This window comes from Ctenopharyngodon idella, chromosome 11 (genome assembly GCF_019924925.1).
Source record: "Ctenopharyngodon idella isolate HZGC_01 chromosome 11, HZGC01, whole genome shotgun sequence".
Lineage (NCBI taxonomy): Eukaryota > Metazoa > Chordata > Actinopteri > Cypriniformes > Xenocyprididae > Ctenopharyngodon > Ctenopharyngodon idella.
This window is the reverse complement of record NC_067230.1, coordinates 3,168,133-3,184,934: the sequence shown is the minus strand read 5'-3', so window position 1 is coordinate 3,184,934 and position 16,802 is coordinate 3,168,133. Positions and strand designations below refer to the sequence as shown.

Genomic DNA, 16,802 nt, shown 5'->3' with positions numbered 1-16,802 from the left:
AAGAAAAAGTTAAAAGCTGATAATATGCGTGCAATGATTATAAATCTATTTTAATGTAATCCTAATTTAATTTGTACATATAAATAACTACTTAAATAAAAGAATGCAAGTCTGAAGACATATGAGAATTTAATTGCATTCATATGCTACGAAAGACTGGATTAGCAAGAAAAGTGGTCGTCCAGCATAGAAAGAAGGCGCAACATTCTTGGTTGTTTGGTGAAAAATTTACAGCTATGTAATAAAAGTTTACGACTTAGCCAAGGAATGGATTGGCTGTGCTAAGTCACATGGTGTCCTCTCCATGATAATGAACTTTATACAGTTGTCTCTGCCCCGATCATATTCGTTCCCCATCAGGCTGAACACGGAACATTCATTTTTTAGTCTTACAACTGCAACAACAACCTTAATTGACTTGACAGTCGATTCTAACTATCCCTTCCTCTCTCATTACCTCTCTCACTGCATTTGGTCTTCAAAGGTAGCCTAGATAGTTTTAGTTTTGAAAGAAGTCTTCACTAGTCGAGAGCGTTGTCTTTGCACTAAAGGAATGAGCAATGGATTATCACCAAATGTGGATTACCTAATTTGAGAACATGCTTGTTAATTCTCGAGCGCTCGCGATCATCCCCCGCCCTCTCGTCAGGAGCTCTGCAGCCGGATCTGTCGTTGTGCGTCACGAGAAAAGCGTGTTGAGCATCGGTAAGTTCGTGCTTCTGCGCTTTGGATAACTTATGAGTCAGTTTATTAACACCCTTGTAAGAGAAGTAAACAGTGTTTTACATACATAGACTTATGTCTCTTCGACATTTCAATAAAAGAAGAGATTATTTTTATGCATATAGATAAAAGTCTATTTGAACTATATTAAAATAGATGCCAGCGAACACCAAAAGACATCAGAATGAGAAGTAGCCTAAACCCTAAAATAACTTCTCTTTTTAGACATTTATAGAGGCAGCACTGCCATCTAGTGTTCGTTTCATTAATGTATGATTTGTCCTCAGCGTTTCTCTCCATTAATTTAGGCAATGTCCTCTGAGTGGCATACCGCATTAAAATAAAAATGAGGCGAAAAAACATAAATTGGGTCATTCAGTAAAGCTGAATTGGATAAGACAAACGACATAATATGAACAAAATATTACCATACTTGTTAAAGACCTCCCATTAATTCAAATTTGAGATATCGTGGGCTTCAAATACTATTTGAATAGCAGCCAAGTTTATAGAATTTTAGAGAATTGTCTAAAAAAATACAGCTAAAGTAAGAGGACTCGTTGCATTATCAACCACTCATAACTATTGCAAATTAATAAATAAATAAATAAATTCATCAATATAAACAATCCACGCATTTCCAACCAATAGCTATAGAATCCTAAGGATGCCCACACACATAGTATAAATGTAAATGTATGTACATAAAATGATGAATTCTAAAACTTATAATGTTTAAAAATGGCAATATATTGATAGCAGTTATCTGTAGTTAGCAGCCCCTGACAGCAACATAGTGTTGGCCCAGATCCGGCCCACATTTGGTCCGCATGTAATCCACATGTACCAGATGTGGGCCGGATCTGGCCCACACTATGTTGCTGTCTGGGGCATCTGTGAATGACAACACATGTACAAATCTTGAACAAAAACAACATTATTTGCAGGTGCCCAAACACTTATTTCATAAGGTCAAAAGGTAACCTGAAGGAGCAGGATGGGAGCTTCACTATTTGGAAAATCATCTGTACCTCCAAAATATTTTAGTGTTCTGGATATAATAACTAATACTTAAATAAAAACGTTTGTTTTACTCAAATTAAAAATATATATTTTAATGATTTTGTAATTGTTAGTATATAATCTAACACATTTATTTTCCTTTCGTTTTAAAATGTTTAATGTCTTGTTAGTATAATAGTAGTAGTATTGTTGTTATCGTTATTCCTGTTAATTTATTTATGTAGTGTTGAAAATAGCATTATGTCGTTTTCCTCCTTTGTCAATGTAAGATGTATACCATATATACTTTACAGTTTTCATAATGACTTCGAGTGACTGTTGATTTGCATTAAGGAGTGCTTTAATTTTATATGTTGCATAGTGATTAAAATTTAACTCATTGCAACATGTAAAACAGCAATATTTCACAAAATTTCTGACTGGCTCTCAATGTACAAAGCCTTTACAACAGTCCAAAGTGACGGCAAATGCTGTCGTTGTTAACACATACTGCTTCAAAAATAATATTAACAACATTATTTCCATAAATCGGAACTTTGGACTGTTGTAAAAGCCAGTCAAGCCAAAAAAGAACTGAAATACATACCACCTATCAACATGACTTTCTTTAATTCCAATTTACTTTATTGTTGTGAAATATTGCTGTTTGTTTTACATGCTTGCCATGAGTTCGATTTTAATGCAACATATATACTTAATGCAAAATAACGGTCACTCGAAGTCATTGTGAAAACGGCTTTGATTATAGCCAAAAGAGAGACTGTTGCAATACACATTCACCATGAACATCAACGAAAAATATTATGGAAAAACAACTCAAAGAAACACCATGTTCGCGTCCAACGACCTGGGCTGCGTTTCCCAAAGCATCGTAGGCCTGAGTAGATCGTACCAGTGCCACCGATGGTCTCTATGATAGACTTAGCTCAGAGAAACGCAGCGCTGTGCGATTATGACTGCAATGCGGAAACGGCACGGAATTGCTGCAACAAGTTTAAAATTCTAGATATCTTGATTGCCTTTAAAAATGCTTGTGTCAGCTTTATGCCTACACGCCTAATAACATCTGGCAAAGGGACTACCAATGAAAACTAGCCTTTGGGCTAATTTGGGTACATTTACATTCATAAATGTTGATTAATGTACACTGCCCCTTTTTGAAATAAAGAATTAAATAAATGTGTTGTTTTGTATTTATATTACTTATTAGAAATATTAATTTGTTTACGTCCTCTTGTATTTCCTAAATATTACAGACAAATATCAATAATTAGGCCATATAGTCTGCTTCTTCCCTATCCATTTGTTTAACATAGCGTAATTTAAAATGAATTTTGATTCGCTTTTGTTACGCTTTGAGAATATCACTGTAATTACAAAGTAGTTACAGTTGTTAATTTAAAAGCATGTAAAATCAGAATTTTTCCTTCAACTATGACAGGATCTTATTCAAGACTTAGTTGCACAGTACTACAGTCACATTTACAAGTGAAGTGACTGTAAAATTGAACAATTTTGTGTCATTTCCTTGTAAGAATACATACAACGCATAGCTGCTAAAGCCAGTAAACCGGGAGCTATATGTCATTTGTCTTCTTTTACGACTTTCAGTTTGCACAGGCGTTAAGGAATTCTTCTGCAGTAAAACCATAAACCACCCCCTCTTCTAAACATCCTTCTAAGCAACGAGTAAAACAACCATTCATTAAAGCAAATAGGCAAGTCGAAAATATAATGTGCATCTTCACCTGATGGATTAATTTAGTAATTTATCTGATATGGGCATTTTGGTGTACTTAAAATGGTCATTCATGTAAACGGGCTAAAATACTTTTTTTTTTTTTTTTTTAAATCCAAGTATCAGTGAAACGCGTTTATTTTCCATGTAAAGCATATTCAGTTGAGGAAGAAGTGGCAAGATACAAAACGATAATATCATAAGTTTGTTTATTTATTTGTTTAATTAACATAATCCATCTTATCACTATTACATTTGGTAGATGTGGCTAAATCGACACTATGGTTCAAAACGAATAAATTTCAGTAGAGGTGTATTTGTGAAAACACTTTTTCTTTCTGTTCCGTAACCTTCTCTATTTCAAATGTTGGTAACACTTTACAATAAGGTTCATTAGTTAACTACATTAGTTAACATGAGCAAGTAATGAACTGCACTCCTAGCATTTATTATTTTTTGTTAATATTAATTTCAACATTTACTAATACATTATTAAAATCAAGAGTTGTGTTTGTTAACATTAGTTAATGTACTGTGAAGTAACATGAACAAACTTTGAACAGCTGTATTTTTATTAACGTTGTTTATTTTACGTTAACGAAGATTAATAAATACAGTAACAAATGTACTGCTCATGGTTAGTTCATGTTAGTTAATACATTAACAAATGTTAACAAATGAACCTTATTGTAAAGTGTTACCCAAATGTTATACTTTATCATTTAAATAGCCTAATTAAAAATAAATACATAGAAACCCAATAAAATGAATAACAATCACAGTTTGCCCTCCTTACGTCGTTAAGCGTCTGGGGGAAATAATGTTAATCGATTTTTTAACCAAACCAGTGAAGCGAGGGCTATTCACTAATTACATAATTTTATTACTAAACCTTAATCTCATTTATATAGGGGCTGAGGATTGTGGACATAATTCTGTATTACAGGAATTACTTTGACGAGCTAGAAAAAAAAAAAAAAGGAAAAAAAAAAAATATATATATATATATATATATACCAATGATTTATACAGCTAAGACACTCTCAAACTACTTTAGAAATGTTTAATATATATATATATATATATATATATATATATATATATATATATATATTTCATTCTTATTATTATTTCGCTCAACCTTTGTGTGTGTGTGTTTGTGTGTGAGAGAGAGAGAGAGAGAGAGAGAGAGAGAGAAAGAGAGAGAGAGAGATTGGAAGGGAGGGAGAGAGGGAAAGCCAGAGAGGAAAGAGAGAATCAATAATCAAATATCTCAATATAAGGGGGTGTGCGTGCGTTATGTTCCCTTCCCTACGCTGTTGTAACAGGGCAAAGAAAAGATCATCTTATATTCGTACTTTTATTGTTGCTTCCTGTTTCTTTTATTGGAGTGGTCAGCTGACATTGGCATCTTGTCAATCTTATAGCGAAGATTTGGAAACATTAGGCTGAGTGCACATTCTCTGCTGGGGTTCTGAGATAAATAATAAAGTATTTATAAAAGACTTGAAATAAGATATAGGTTGATAAGGATAAAGAGTGTGTGAGAGAAAAAGAGAGTGTGTAGATTAAGGGAGGAAGTAAGAGGAAAAAGTGGCGTTTAAAGGAAAGAATGAATTCCTATTTTACGAACCCGTCGCTCTCATGCCATTTAAACGGCGGTCAAGAAGTTCTGTCCAATGTTACCCTCAGCTCGACAAACTATGACCCGGTGCGACACTTCTCGCCATATGGGGCAGCCGTGGCCCAAAACCGGATATACTCCAATCCGTTCTATTCGCCACAAGAAAACGTTATGTTCGGGTCAAGCCGAGGACCGTACGAGTACGGATCAAATGTGTTCTACCAGGACAAGGATGTGCTTCCAAGTTGCAGGCAAAGCATTGGGCAAACACAGGGTTCATTGACCCAGGATTACGCTTCAGACCAAGGCAAGACTGCGTCTCAGGAACCGAAAGGAAGTATTCAAATATATCCGTGGATGCAGAGGATGAACTCGCACAGTGGTGAGTATAGTCACAAAAGAGATATATTTAGTACAGGACGGACCTGTTTTTACTACTGTCGTTTTATGACCCCATAAAGCATTGATGAAACTCCTTGTTGCCCTACACTAAACACGTTTTGTCGTCAGAAAAAAATCCATTTGGCCGAAACATACGCTCAACCAAATCTATTCTAGTCTACAAAAAGAATAAATAGCCTAAACGTTATGAATTATTGTCCGTGAAGGTTAGTGGAAGGGACAGTGAACTAATGTTTAGCTTGATGAATATAATGATCTTTATATACATTAGCCAACCTATTTTTGAACACAGCCTAGTTGTACAATATTTGGAGCCTTTTCTTCTGACTTTAACCAAATAATCTCTTTCCTAACAGGAGTTGGCTATGGGTCCGACAGACGGCGAGGTCGCCAAATCTATTCGCGATACCAAACTTTAGAACTAGAGAAAGAATTCCATTATAATCGTTATTTGACAAGACGCAGAAGAATCGAAATCGCCAATGCGTTGTGTCTGTCGGAACGCCAGATTAAAATTTGGTTTCAGAACCGCCGGATGAAGTGGAAGAAGGAGAGCAATCTCACACCCAGCATCAATGACAGTGGCTCGGTAGGAGCTGGCCAGGACACGGACAAAGAAGAAGCAGAGGAAGCATCAGAAAAAAAGGAGCATAACTGACGGTCTTAGCACCTTATTAAAGGGTCTACAGCATTCAGTGTGAAATAATGTTCTACTACATGATAATTAAGCTACCTGTCGAACTTTCATAATTTGCACAATTTATTAACACCAAAATCTGTTACATTTCAATTAAATGCGAAACGTGTTTTGCCTCTCCATTTACTCTTTCCCCAAAATTGTGGAAACCTGTTTATTTCTAGAAATGACGTTCCTAGAATTGGACGATGGCTATTATGGATCAAAGAAAGCAACCACTGGACAGACAGCTGCAGTCTTTATCTTCAGTGTATATTGTTGGGATATACTAATATCGTTTGGATATCTTGGATGTTGGAAAGTTTATAGGTATAAGGGACTGTGATGCAGACTTTGACCAAACACATTGCGGAATTTCCAAATAGGCTACAATCATTTTTTAATCATTCATTATCGTGTATTATCATAAACTGTAAAATCGACAATAGCAAGTACATTGTAAATGTTTGTAAATATATGAGATTCAACTAATTTTGATGAGCATTTGTGTAGCTTTCCTTAAAATTTTCTGTGTTGTGCTTTTCTTTACTTTGCGTTCTGTAAGAACTATATGGTGTAAAAAGTAATTTGGAATATTAGCTAACAAGCGATATGGATACAATGTTTGAAAACCACGTAAATTAATATTAAATAAAGTTGTAATGAATGTAACGACACTACCTGATTTCCTGTTAAGTATTAGTCAAATCGTGTGAGAAACTTTAAAATGAAACCAACATAAACCAATCCTTAAATTACAAGGTGAGACTGGCATCGAGATGCTACTGCTTCAGAACTTACAGGGCCTATTTACTCCTATACTGATATGATGTTGAGATTTTTTTTTCTCCCAATGTTTTTAGAAAATAAAACTTTTTAATTATGTAACACATGATCATGCCTGTGCGTCAGCTGATGTGATGTGTCCACTCATGACTATGTTTTAAAAATTCTGGTGGTTAATTTAGATCGTTAAATCTTCCTAATCGAGAGATTTTAATGCTGTGGTGAAAGTTGTGGTGTAAGAAAACAGATGCATAGATATATGAACTTTACAACATGCAGAATGATTGAAGGCAATAGAATAATCATAAGATCTTTAATTAAATATTTAAAATTAGTTTTATTTAAGCCTACGTTTTATCTTACACAATCCTATTAAAACACGATGCAACATCGTCCCGTTATTATATATCTGTTTTTGCTGTGGCTATTGTGAAGTCTTTCACTGCAATATATTGATCGTACTAAAGTACTCAAACAATTCAAAAAAGAAAAACAATAATTTTACTACCTTATAATGACATCTATGAATGTATTCAATGAGATAAACCCATGTTAAAATGCACGAAATAACAGCGAAATTATAGCCTAGTAAGATGCAGGCTATTTTATATTGTCTTTGTGTGGGTTTGGCCTGACCAACGCTATGCTGCTTTCTGAGAACTCTTTAAATAGTAACTAAGAAGAATTTAAATACTTAAGAAACAGTTTTTGAAGTTATGAAGTGAGGGATTAACAGCAGCGGAACTGTTACATGTTCTCAGTAAAGTTCGCATGTCTTTTCCATTTCTCCTCAAAATGTTTCTGAAGGTGAAGGAAAAAAACAATTCGTTAAAATTTTTTGAGATGTGGCTGTGGGTCTCCGTCGGTAGAAATCGCGTTCGGGGTGGATGGGTGGTTGGGGGATGTGGTTGTGGGTCTCCCTCGGTAGAAATCGCGTTCCAGGGGAGGAGAAATTGGAACGCGGGGGCACCGCGATGCGACCGCAAAGGTCACTTTCACTTTCGCGATCAAAGGGGCAGGGGCTCAAGCCCCCCTGGCCCCTGTGCATGCCACTGGCTACCATCTTTTGCGCTTCTCTATTAATAAGCTCCTGATTCAATCTGTTTTATGACTAGATCGAGAACAAGATTGAAAACCTCAAAGCAAATCAAAGAAACAAAATCATACTAGGCTAAATAATAATGATACACTCTTATAGCCTACAATTTATGAAAAACTTTACAGCAGTAATTCAATTTAGTAGGCCATGTAGGCCTATGTAAATTCTTTAGTGGCCCATTCGTTGTTCAATTAATCTACTGTATTCTTTAGGCGCCTGCTTTCGCTGTTCACAGTGGCGTCCTCGTGCTCGAGGCTCACATTGCATCCGATTACTGGCCCAGTTTGCTTGATTATCAGCACAGGTTTTCTGTGAATTCTATGGCCATCTAATTCCGAATAATTTTAGCATCCTAAACCATAAAACAACGGCCAACATCTGAAGATTGGTGGGAGAGAGAAAAACCGCTGCTGAGAACAAACCTGTGCGCCTCTGGGAAATAGTTGTTGTAAGCCAAATCTGATCAAATGAAACGAGCCTTGGATGACTAAACTTCACATGAGACACGGTAAGGTTGCCTTGTAACAATTTAACTGAGGTGTTGTTGTTTTTTTTCACTTTCTCTGCTATACATGTGTTCGTTGTCTTTTTGTCTTTTAATCTCTTTAGTTCATTCATTGTTTTCTTAAGTTTTATAGACCTTATTCGGAAATAGTAAAACTAGCGGTAGTAAATTTTGTAACAGTCATCAGTTGCTCATAAAACTGTCCGCTAACGCTGACTAAATTTATGACTGGTATAATTAAATAATTAAACTTTTCAAAAAAAGAACAGCATACAATGATACCTGCTTTAAAGACACATCTCATTGTTGTTTTATAAATATGCATATGTATATTATAGTAATAGTATATTAGCACTGCTTTTAAAACACTTTAGCCAGAGTGATTTGACCAAACCCAGGGACTGGAGAAAGAATTTCATTTCAACTGATTTCTCACACGTCGAAGACATCGTCCATGCCCTCTGTCAAATTTGGTTTCAGAATGGAAGAAGAAAGATGTTAAGTTAAGGAGCAATTTTAAGGCTCAGTTGGAAGAAAAGCAAAAGCACATTTCCGAAAACGACGATAAAAAACTTCCAGCTATTTATATGGCAAAAAAAATTATCATATTCTTTATTTAAATGCGACGTTGTTATGTGATGCTGGAACTGTTGTTGTGCATTTAGCAGGGAATTCCTAATATTTTTCCTAATAACTTTGTTTTCACACTCGCTTTTATTAGAAATAAAAAATATTATAGTATTTACATGTAGGCTATATAAAATATTGTATGTGTAGTTTGTTCGTTAAAGTGGAATGAGTCTGGTAAGTCCAGTAGGCTAAGATGTGTCTCGCACATTTGCTGTAATTTTACATAATATAGCAGCAGTCTGTGCACTTCCTTTACCCATGTTGTTAAGGAACATGTTAAAACGCCCGTTATGCGTACTTTTAGGCTACATTTCTCTCAGAAAATGCCCAAGGATCCCCAGTACAGTAGGCTATCTGTCCTATAAAATATTTTGTGTAAATATGTTTTCTGCCATGTCAGTATTTAATCACAATTTGAATAATATGAATTTTTGTTGTTGTTTGTTTTTTTTGTTTTTGTTTTTTTCATGCTACTAAGAGAATTAATGTTAAATTGGTCGATCACAGTTCACAGAATGTTTGGGCTGTAGATAGGCCTATATCTTAGGCTACAGCATGCACGATCTATGGTGCGTTTCCCAAAGCGAACTATGGTCGCAATTTCCGTCGTTACAGATAGAGTTCAGTGGGACTTACGACCATAGTTGTCTAACGATGCTTTCGGGAAACTCACCCCTAATTAATACCGATGACAACATCAAGGAAAATAACCTTCAATTGTGATTTTAGTCATAAAAACAGCCATATTCCCGCCAACAACCTACCACGTACAACTCCAGCAAAAACAACCTTCTATTGCCTCTGCGCGGTAGTTATTACAATAAATCACCAATAAATGTTAGACTATATTGCACTGTTTTACATTTAAGTGAGCGAGACAGAGCTACAATGTGTGTTCAACTTTATGACTTATTTTACTTTATTATTAAAGAAACATTTGTTGGCCATTGCCCATAGGCTACCCTCTGAAAATCTTGCCTATTGATAAGGAGAGGTCCTTATTTTTCCTTAAGAAAAAAAAGTGCTGCGATGGACTGGCCATCCGTCCAGGGTGTCCGGCCGACCCTAACGCCCGTTTCAAGACAAGTGGTTTGGGAAATAAATTGATGAATGGGCGGGCGACATTTTTTGAAACCGCACATAAAAAAGTAACTTAACCTTGCACGCATGCTCTTCTTAAAAATAAGAATGATAAATAAAAATGCTGAAACTGTGAAAAACATATGTTTTTTTCTGTCCAAAACTACAAAGCCGTTTTCAAGAGGAGACATCTGCTGTAATGCGCGTTCATTCGGGCTCCACTTTTGTTTCAATCATTTACAGTACAGACTTGTAAAACTTTATTGCTCTAACGCATCATAAAACTTTATGGCTTTCCTCTTCACGTCTAAAATTACGACAGTTGTTTCCTGTTTAGCTAAACAGATTCAGGCAGGGGGGCCTTTACTGAACAAACAAAACTAACTTAACTCTGCTGCAAAAGGTTCCTGTTAGCTCGCAAACAGGACTTTAACGATAATAATTTCAAACAACTGCAACTCTTGTGAAGCATGTGACGCAATTAACATAAGTTTTATAGTAGGACAAGCTATCAAGTATATTTGCACACACACAATTTGTATTTGATGCAAATATATCGAATGTATGAGAACGAGTTCCTTTCAAAATTAATTAGCAAATGTCGAACCTCTAGCAAGTCATTATGCGACTCCAAATGCTGAGCTGATTGATTGGCTTTGGCAAATGGCTCCCTCACTGTGCCGTAAGTTAATAATCATGTTTCCTAAAGATGTAATGAAATAGATATCTGTCCCTCTACAACCATGACCGTAATTAAATGCTTGCTTGAGAATACTTTTTCAAGGCTTTCTCAAAACATGTAGGTTTCAATCCCAAGCGTAACAGCTTTATCCTGTTTCAGTTTGTTTGAATGTGGGGAGGCATCTGATTCTACTCCATGTTTAATAATCGCAAATGTTTTAGAGTTTTCAATGAGAAATGTCTTACCAGAGTTAAAGAAAAAACAACACAAACAGTCTATTACCTGGGCCAACCATTTTAAAAAGTACATTCATATTTATTATTTATTTGTCGACTCTGCATTAATTATCACATGCATTTTAGCCTGTTCCATGTTAATCATTTATAGCATGGGTATCTAACCCTGCTCTTGGAGACTTCCTGCAGACTTCAGTTCCAACCGCCAGTGCCTAATTTTTTTTAGCAATCTTGAACTCCTTGGTCAGCTAATTTGATTAGGGTTGAAGCTAAACTCTGATGGTAGCCCTTCAGGAACAGTGTTGGCTACCCCTGGTTATATACATAAGACTGTCTGTCAGATGACTATCAGAAACATCATTAAAAGAAGTAAACTGTATTTGGGTAAAACATCTTGATGACGATGTCAGTGGTCATTTATAATGTGCAAAATCCACAGTTAGTGATTATTCACTGAGTGGGGCAAATATGGGAAATTACTTTAAAAAGCCTAAAATATAATTAGACTATAAATATAATCTTAATTTTGCCCATCCTGGTAATGCATGGTCTTTGAAAAATAGCAAAGATTTAGATTTAGCCAACATTTAAGTCATCTATATGCACCCTGCAGATGTGAACTTGTGTGATCAGATAACTACCATATATTCGTATCTATTGGAATACATGGGCGCTTCCAAACCTGCCGTCCATAATCATTCCTCTTACTTACAGTTATCTAGGTTATATAATCGTTTTAGGGATGTCAAACAGAGTAAATTGAGATTAGTGGAATACAGATTTGTTTTGTAAACCAAAGGCAGTTTTATGCTATACTCCCTTCACATCATAACAATGTAAACATAGGCATTGGCCAAAATGTAGCTGTTCTTAGACTGGACTGAGTATATGACCCATTTTAAACCGTAATAGACCTTAGTGTAGACACCATATTGAATTTAACACGGATGAGGGATAGACATACAGTCTTCACAATGGCACGCACTGTATAAAGGTCCTAGATCATGTAATTTTCACAACTCACAACTGTTTTATGGAGTTTTTGTCTACTGAAACATTTTCTTTCCTTTCAGAAAGACTTCATCAGCTGAACAAACTGTATGTTGTTAAACAACAGTACAATCCATTGAACGCACTGTATTCTATCCCTCACAGCCTTTTTTTCATATGTCAAAAAATAAATATGGCACTCCCCTGACAAAAGTCTATACATAACTCCGCAAAAAAACAGACAGAAGTTGAAAATTTGTTCCCTTTTAGGGAAGAACTAAGCCGGTTTCCATTGGACTCTTACATTATGTGACAAATGCCAAGTGTTGCCCACTGCCGAGCTAAATGGATGGAGACAGACTATAGTCCAGCTCCACCTCTGTGGATTTAAGGGGTGGAGCTTAAACTTATTTAGGTTAGGGTTAAGTGTTTCTGGCTTGCAGGAGGACTTTATAGACCAAGAAAATATTTAGCACTTCAGAAATGAATGATTATGAGTTCATATTTGAATGACTCTAAGTACACTGATCCAAAATTTATCCAAAAATGTAACTATTTTTAAGGGGTGGCAATTTCGTGTGAATTTGTATGATTTTTAGGAAAAAAGGTAAGCATGAAGGTCCACCCCTAACCCAACACCAAAACATTACCATCACTGAGGCATAATAAAACATGTGAATGAGATCGTACGAATCTATATGAATTAGCCGCCAATTCACCAAAACGTATAGTTACGAATTGCCATTAGATAGATTGTGTTTGGTGGACAGATAGCTCCTCGTGAACCTCAGCCACTGATGCCGACCCCTGCCAACCCACTGCACCATCTGTTTTCATCCGAGCTGCCCCTGAACTGCTTACTCGTACTGTGGTCTATCCATGGATAAAGAACATTCACATCAGTAATGGTAGGCATAGCCTCTGTTATTGTTTTTGCAATCATCTGCACAACTCCCAAACTTTCTCTGTCCTCTAATTGTGATTAAAGTAAAAGTGACAGAAGGTGGAGAACCTTCTGTCACTTTTACTTTAATCGCTATTATCTTGACCCATGCACATAAGATTTCGGCCAGAATCCATGAAAAGCAACACGTCACACCAGCCATAAATTTCATAGCAGAGGCACTAGTCTAGGCAGCCATGAGGCTTTTTCAGTTATGTCTGCGCTGGAGAAGGCAGGCTGAATAAGCAGGGGGAGAAAGTAAACAAAGCATATTAAACTGTGAGCTGTGATTTTAAATTAATTATTCACCATCACTAAGTTTTAAATCACCTTTTATTTTTTCCATTGAGCCCTGTACAGTATATCAGAGTCGAAGCGGCCCCGGACTGCTTGCACCGAGCAGCAGTTTCTAGACCTGGAGAAGGAGTTTGACTACAACTGCTCCCTGTGATGACGCATCGAGTCTGACCATTCATTTGTACTCTCTGAGCAAAAGAAAACATTTCTGCACACTGTTAGACTTCGCTGTAATTTTACAGTTACTTGCTGCAAAAAAACCCAGTAAAATACCATATTTATTATTTACGGTTAACTACTGTAATATCCTCTGCATTATGTTTTTTTTTTTTTTTTTTGAAGTTTAGAGTAACTTACTGTATATGGGAATTTACAGTACGTTACTGTTTACGCAAAAGCAGTAGTGCTACTGTAAATGAAGAAGACAGATTTCTTGGAGTGCAATAATATAATTTTTTTTAATGTCATGGTAATAACAGCACAAGTGTGGTGATATAAATATAATTTTTAAACGAGAAAAAAATAAAATATATAAACTTTGCTTTCACCTCACTAAATTTAAATTATTTCTCGCGTGCAAAGCCCACGCAACTGAGGTTTGTGTCGAGTGCGCCCTGCTGAATGGATCGCCAGCTGCGAGTTTTCTTGAGGTAGGCTAAGTACTTTTTACTCAACAAATTTTGAACAAATGTCTTTTATAAGTTACTTTTACAACGTAAACCATTACCAATATCAACTAAATGCAGCTAAATATGTGAAGAAAGTAAATAAGATGTAATTATAAGCTATTACTAAGAGGACAGTCTGAGGGAACTGTTCGTTTCCCTCAAAAACTGCCGCTTTCATATGAAACCCATTAATTTGTCATACAATTGACTGACTTCCTTTTCCAGTATATGCAACGTTACCCAGTCTAGTATTTACACGAACATTTTTTTTTACGACCAGTTATGGTACATTTTAATCGTCAGTTAAATGAATAACGTTAAATGTGTGTGACGTCGTTTGAAGTAGTAGCACTTTTCTCAAAGGCTCTTGCTCGGGCGCGAGCGCGCGCTCTCTCTCTCATTCCCCCTCCTAAACTAAAATATATATAGGCCTATATATTTTTGGATTGAATTTGAATTTAATTTTTATATATATTCAGTGTTGTTTTTCATCTGATTGTGTAAGTGATCAGTCTAGCAGTCATTCTATATCTGTGATTTATCATGTACATCATGACATAATATATAGTCATTAGTGAATAATCATTGATGAAAAATAAAAATGTTTCTTCTTTTTCTCTCTTTTCCCTGTGTCACCAGGAGCTAACTACACCCAAAAGGCTCTTTTAAAAGACACTGCACTTTGGCTTTGTAAGTATATGTTTTGACTAACTATCAGATGCATTATGTGATCTTATACATCATAAATGATACATCTTGTAATGCATAACATGTTATTATTTCAACAATAAAACAACTGCCTATTTCTACTTGTATTTGGCATCCATTTTTATCTTGTGATTGTTTTATAGTCCCATGTGGGATATGCCTCTGCATAACATGACAAAGTAATTAAAAACGATTCATTGCATGCACTTAAATATATGTATACATTATTTTATATACAACCAGTGACCAGAACACAGACAGACTGAGGAACAGACGTAGAAACGGACATCTTTCATCGCGAAGTCAACACGCAAAACCTGAACTAAAAACTAGGCACATGCAAGTATGTACAGGTGCACGTATTTAATTATTTGCAATATCTGAGAGACTTTTATTTATTTATTTATTTATTTATTTATTCAGCCAATCTCGACCAAGATGTCAGATGAGCAGGAGGTGACGTTGCCTATCACACCACGGATGATCATGCTAGGTATGATAATTATTTGTGAGAATTCTATTACATGCAACAATTTAGCTGAAGATGCCTTTGTTTTAAAGAGTAGTCTGATGACTGCGACCCACTGGATGAAGACGACAGGTTACTAGTTTGATCTTCCTAATTGTCATCCATTGCTGTCTCAAATTCAGGTGCTACAGGAGCTCCATCCTCTAGAACCGTTCCTGAGAGTCCCGCACATCGACCTAGACCAAGATGTTGTGAGGTTATAGGAACATACTTGTTTCAAGTAATTGTTATAACTTTTGAGATAGGTAATGGCTTAATGTTTTGTTTTAACTACTAACTTAAAGATCTGAAATGGTTATGTCAGATGAGAGAGAGAGACATCCAAAATGTGTTGAGGGAACTCCAGGACCAGGGTGGGGAACCAGTAAGTTATCATATTTATGTGGTTAAGGAATTAATGGTTAAAATATGGTTAAAATGCTCCTTATTTTGAATCTTTTTTTGTGATATCTGCCTAATAAATTAAATTGTGATTTATTTTTTTTAACCTTGTGTATTTGTGACAAATATGGGCAATAAAACTACTTACTGTATCCAATAGTGTTAGTTTCCTTTGCAATACTTTTTACTCAAACAATATAATACTGAATTAAACCACGCTTTTAAAGTGTATGCTTTGCTTAAACATCCAAGAAAATAATATAATGGATAATGTGTAGACACCATATCTACATAATAGAAGTAACATGGCACCTGAACACAGAGACCTCAATGCTTGGTACACAATATACAGTGACGGTCACATTCGATGGATCGTTTTTGAGTATGAATGTGTCATTTTGTGTAGAAAATGAACTCCAAATGTCTCAAAATGGCAAGTTACTAAACCTAACAACAAAAGCAATGATAAAGCTGTGTAAATACAGCTAGAAAACAGTGAAAAATCAACCTCATTAATTATTCAAGGCCCAGTGCATGATGTATCAGAAAAGTTGAGTAGTTTTACTTAATTTTATAATGTTGATATTTACTCTTTAATTTCTACAAGCTTGAATTGAGTACTAATATAGAACTTACTTAGTTTTTTTTTTTTTTAATTCTTGCCTGAACTAATTTTTTCATACAGAAATTACATTTGTTTTTTTCTGTAGTATTTACTTCACCAAAGAATCATTTTTATCAGTGAAAACAGTCTAAAAATAATATGTTTAGGAAAAGTTAGGAAAATTGTTTAGGTAGTTTCTGTCATTGATCTCTCAATTCTGACTATATCTGTTGCTGTTATTGATGGTTGGTTTGTAAGCTATTGTTTTAAAGGATGTCACTACAGAACAGCATGACGTCACTGCAGTTCACTTAGAGTTCTTCTAATGACTCTATCATAGGCTGTAATCAAAACACAGGCAAGCTAAAATTAGAAGAGACATTAACTAAAGCATCAATAAATAAACCACCAATAAAAGTACAGGAACAAGGCAGAAGAAGAAGAGCAAGCGTGATTAGTGTTGTACACACAGAGCCAA

At 35.5% G+C, this 16,802-nt stretch overlaps 1 protein-coding gene and 1 long non-coding RNA gene across 3 annotated transcripts; both read left to right on the top strand.

The window, feature by feature from the left end:
* The first annotated feature begins 361 nt into the window (after window positions 1-361).
* hoxc6b (homeobox C6b) lies at window positions 362-7,081 on the top strand. The gene is made up of 2 exons (XM_051913404.1): window positions 362-5,490; window positions 5,867-7,081. Exons 1-2 carry the CDS (start codon window positions 5,097-5,099, stop codon window positions 6,166-6,168), a joined length of 696 nt encoding a protein of 231 aa, XP_051769364.1. The 5' UTR covers window positions 362-5,096; the 3' UTR covers window positions 6,169-7,081.
* Window positions 7,082-8,273: 1,192 nt separating this feature from the next.
* Window positions 8,274-15,848, top strand: LOC127522992 (uncharacterized). Of its 2 annotated transcripts, XR_007932795.1 has the most exons (5): window positions 8,274-8,579; window positions 14,742-14,792; window positions 15,054-15,153; window positions 15,234-15,303; window positions 15,462-15,848. It is a non-coding gene; the product is annotated as an uncharacterized LOC127522992 (long non-coding RNA). The 2 variants fall into 2 exon arrangements; XR_007932794.1 differs by lacking the exon at window positions 8,274-8,579 and having other exon boundaries at window positions 13,155-14,792.
* The last annotated feature ends 954 nt before the right edge of the window (window positions 15,849-16,802 follow it).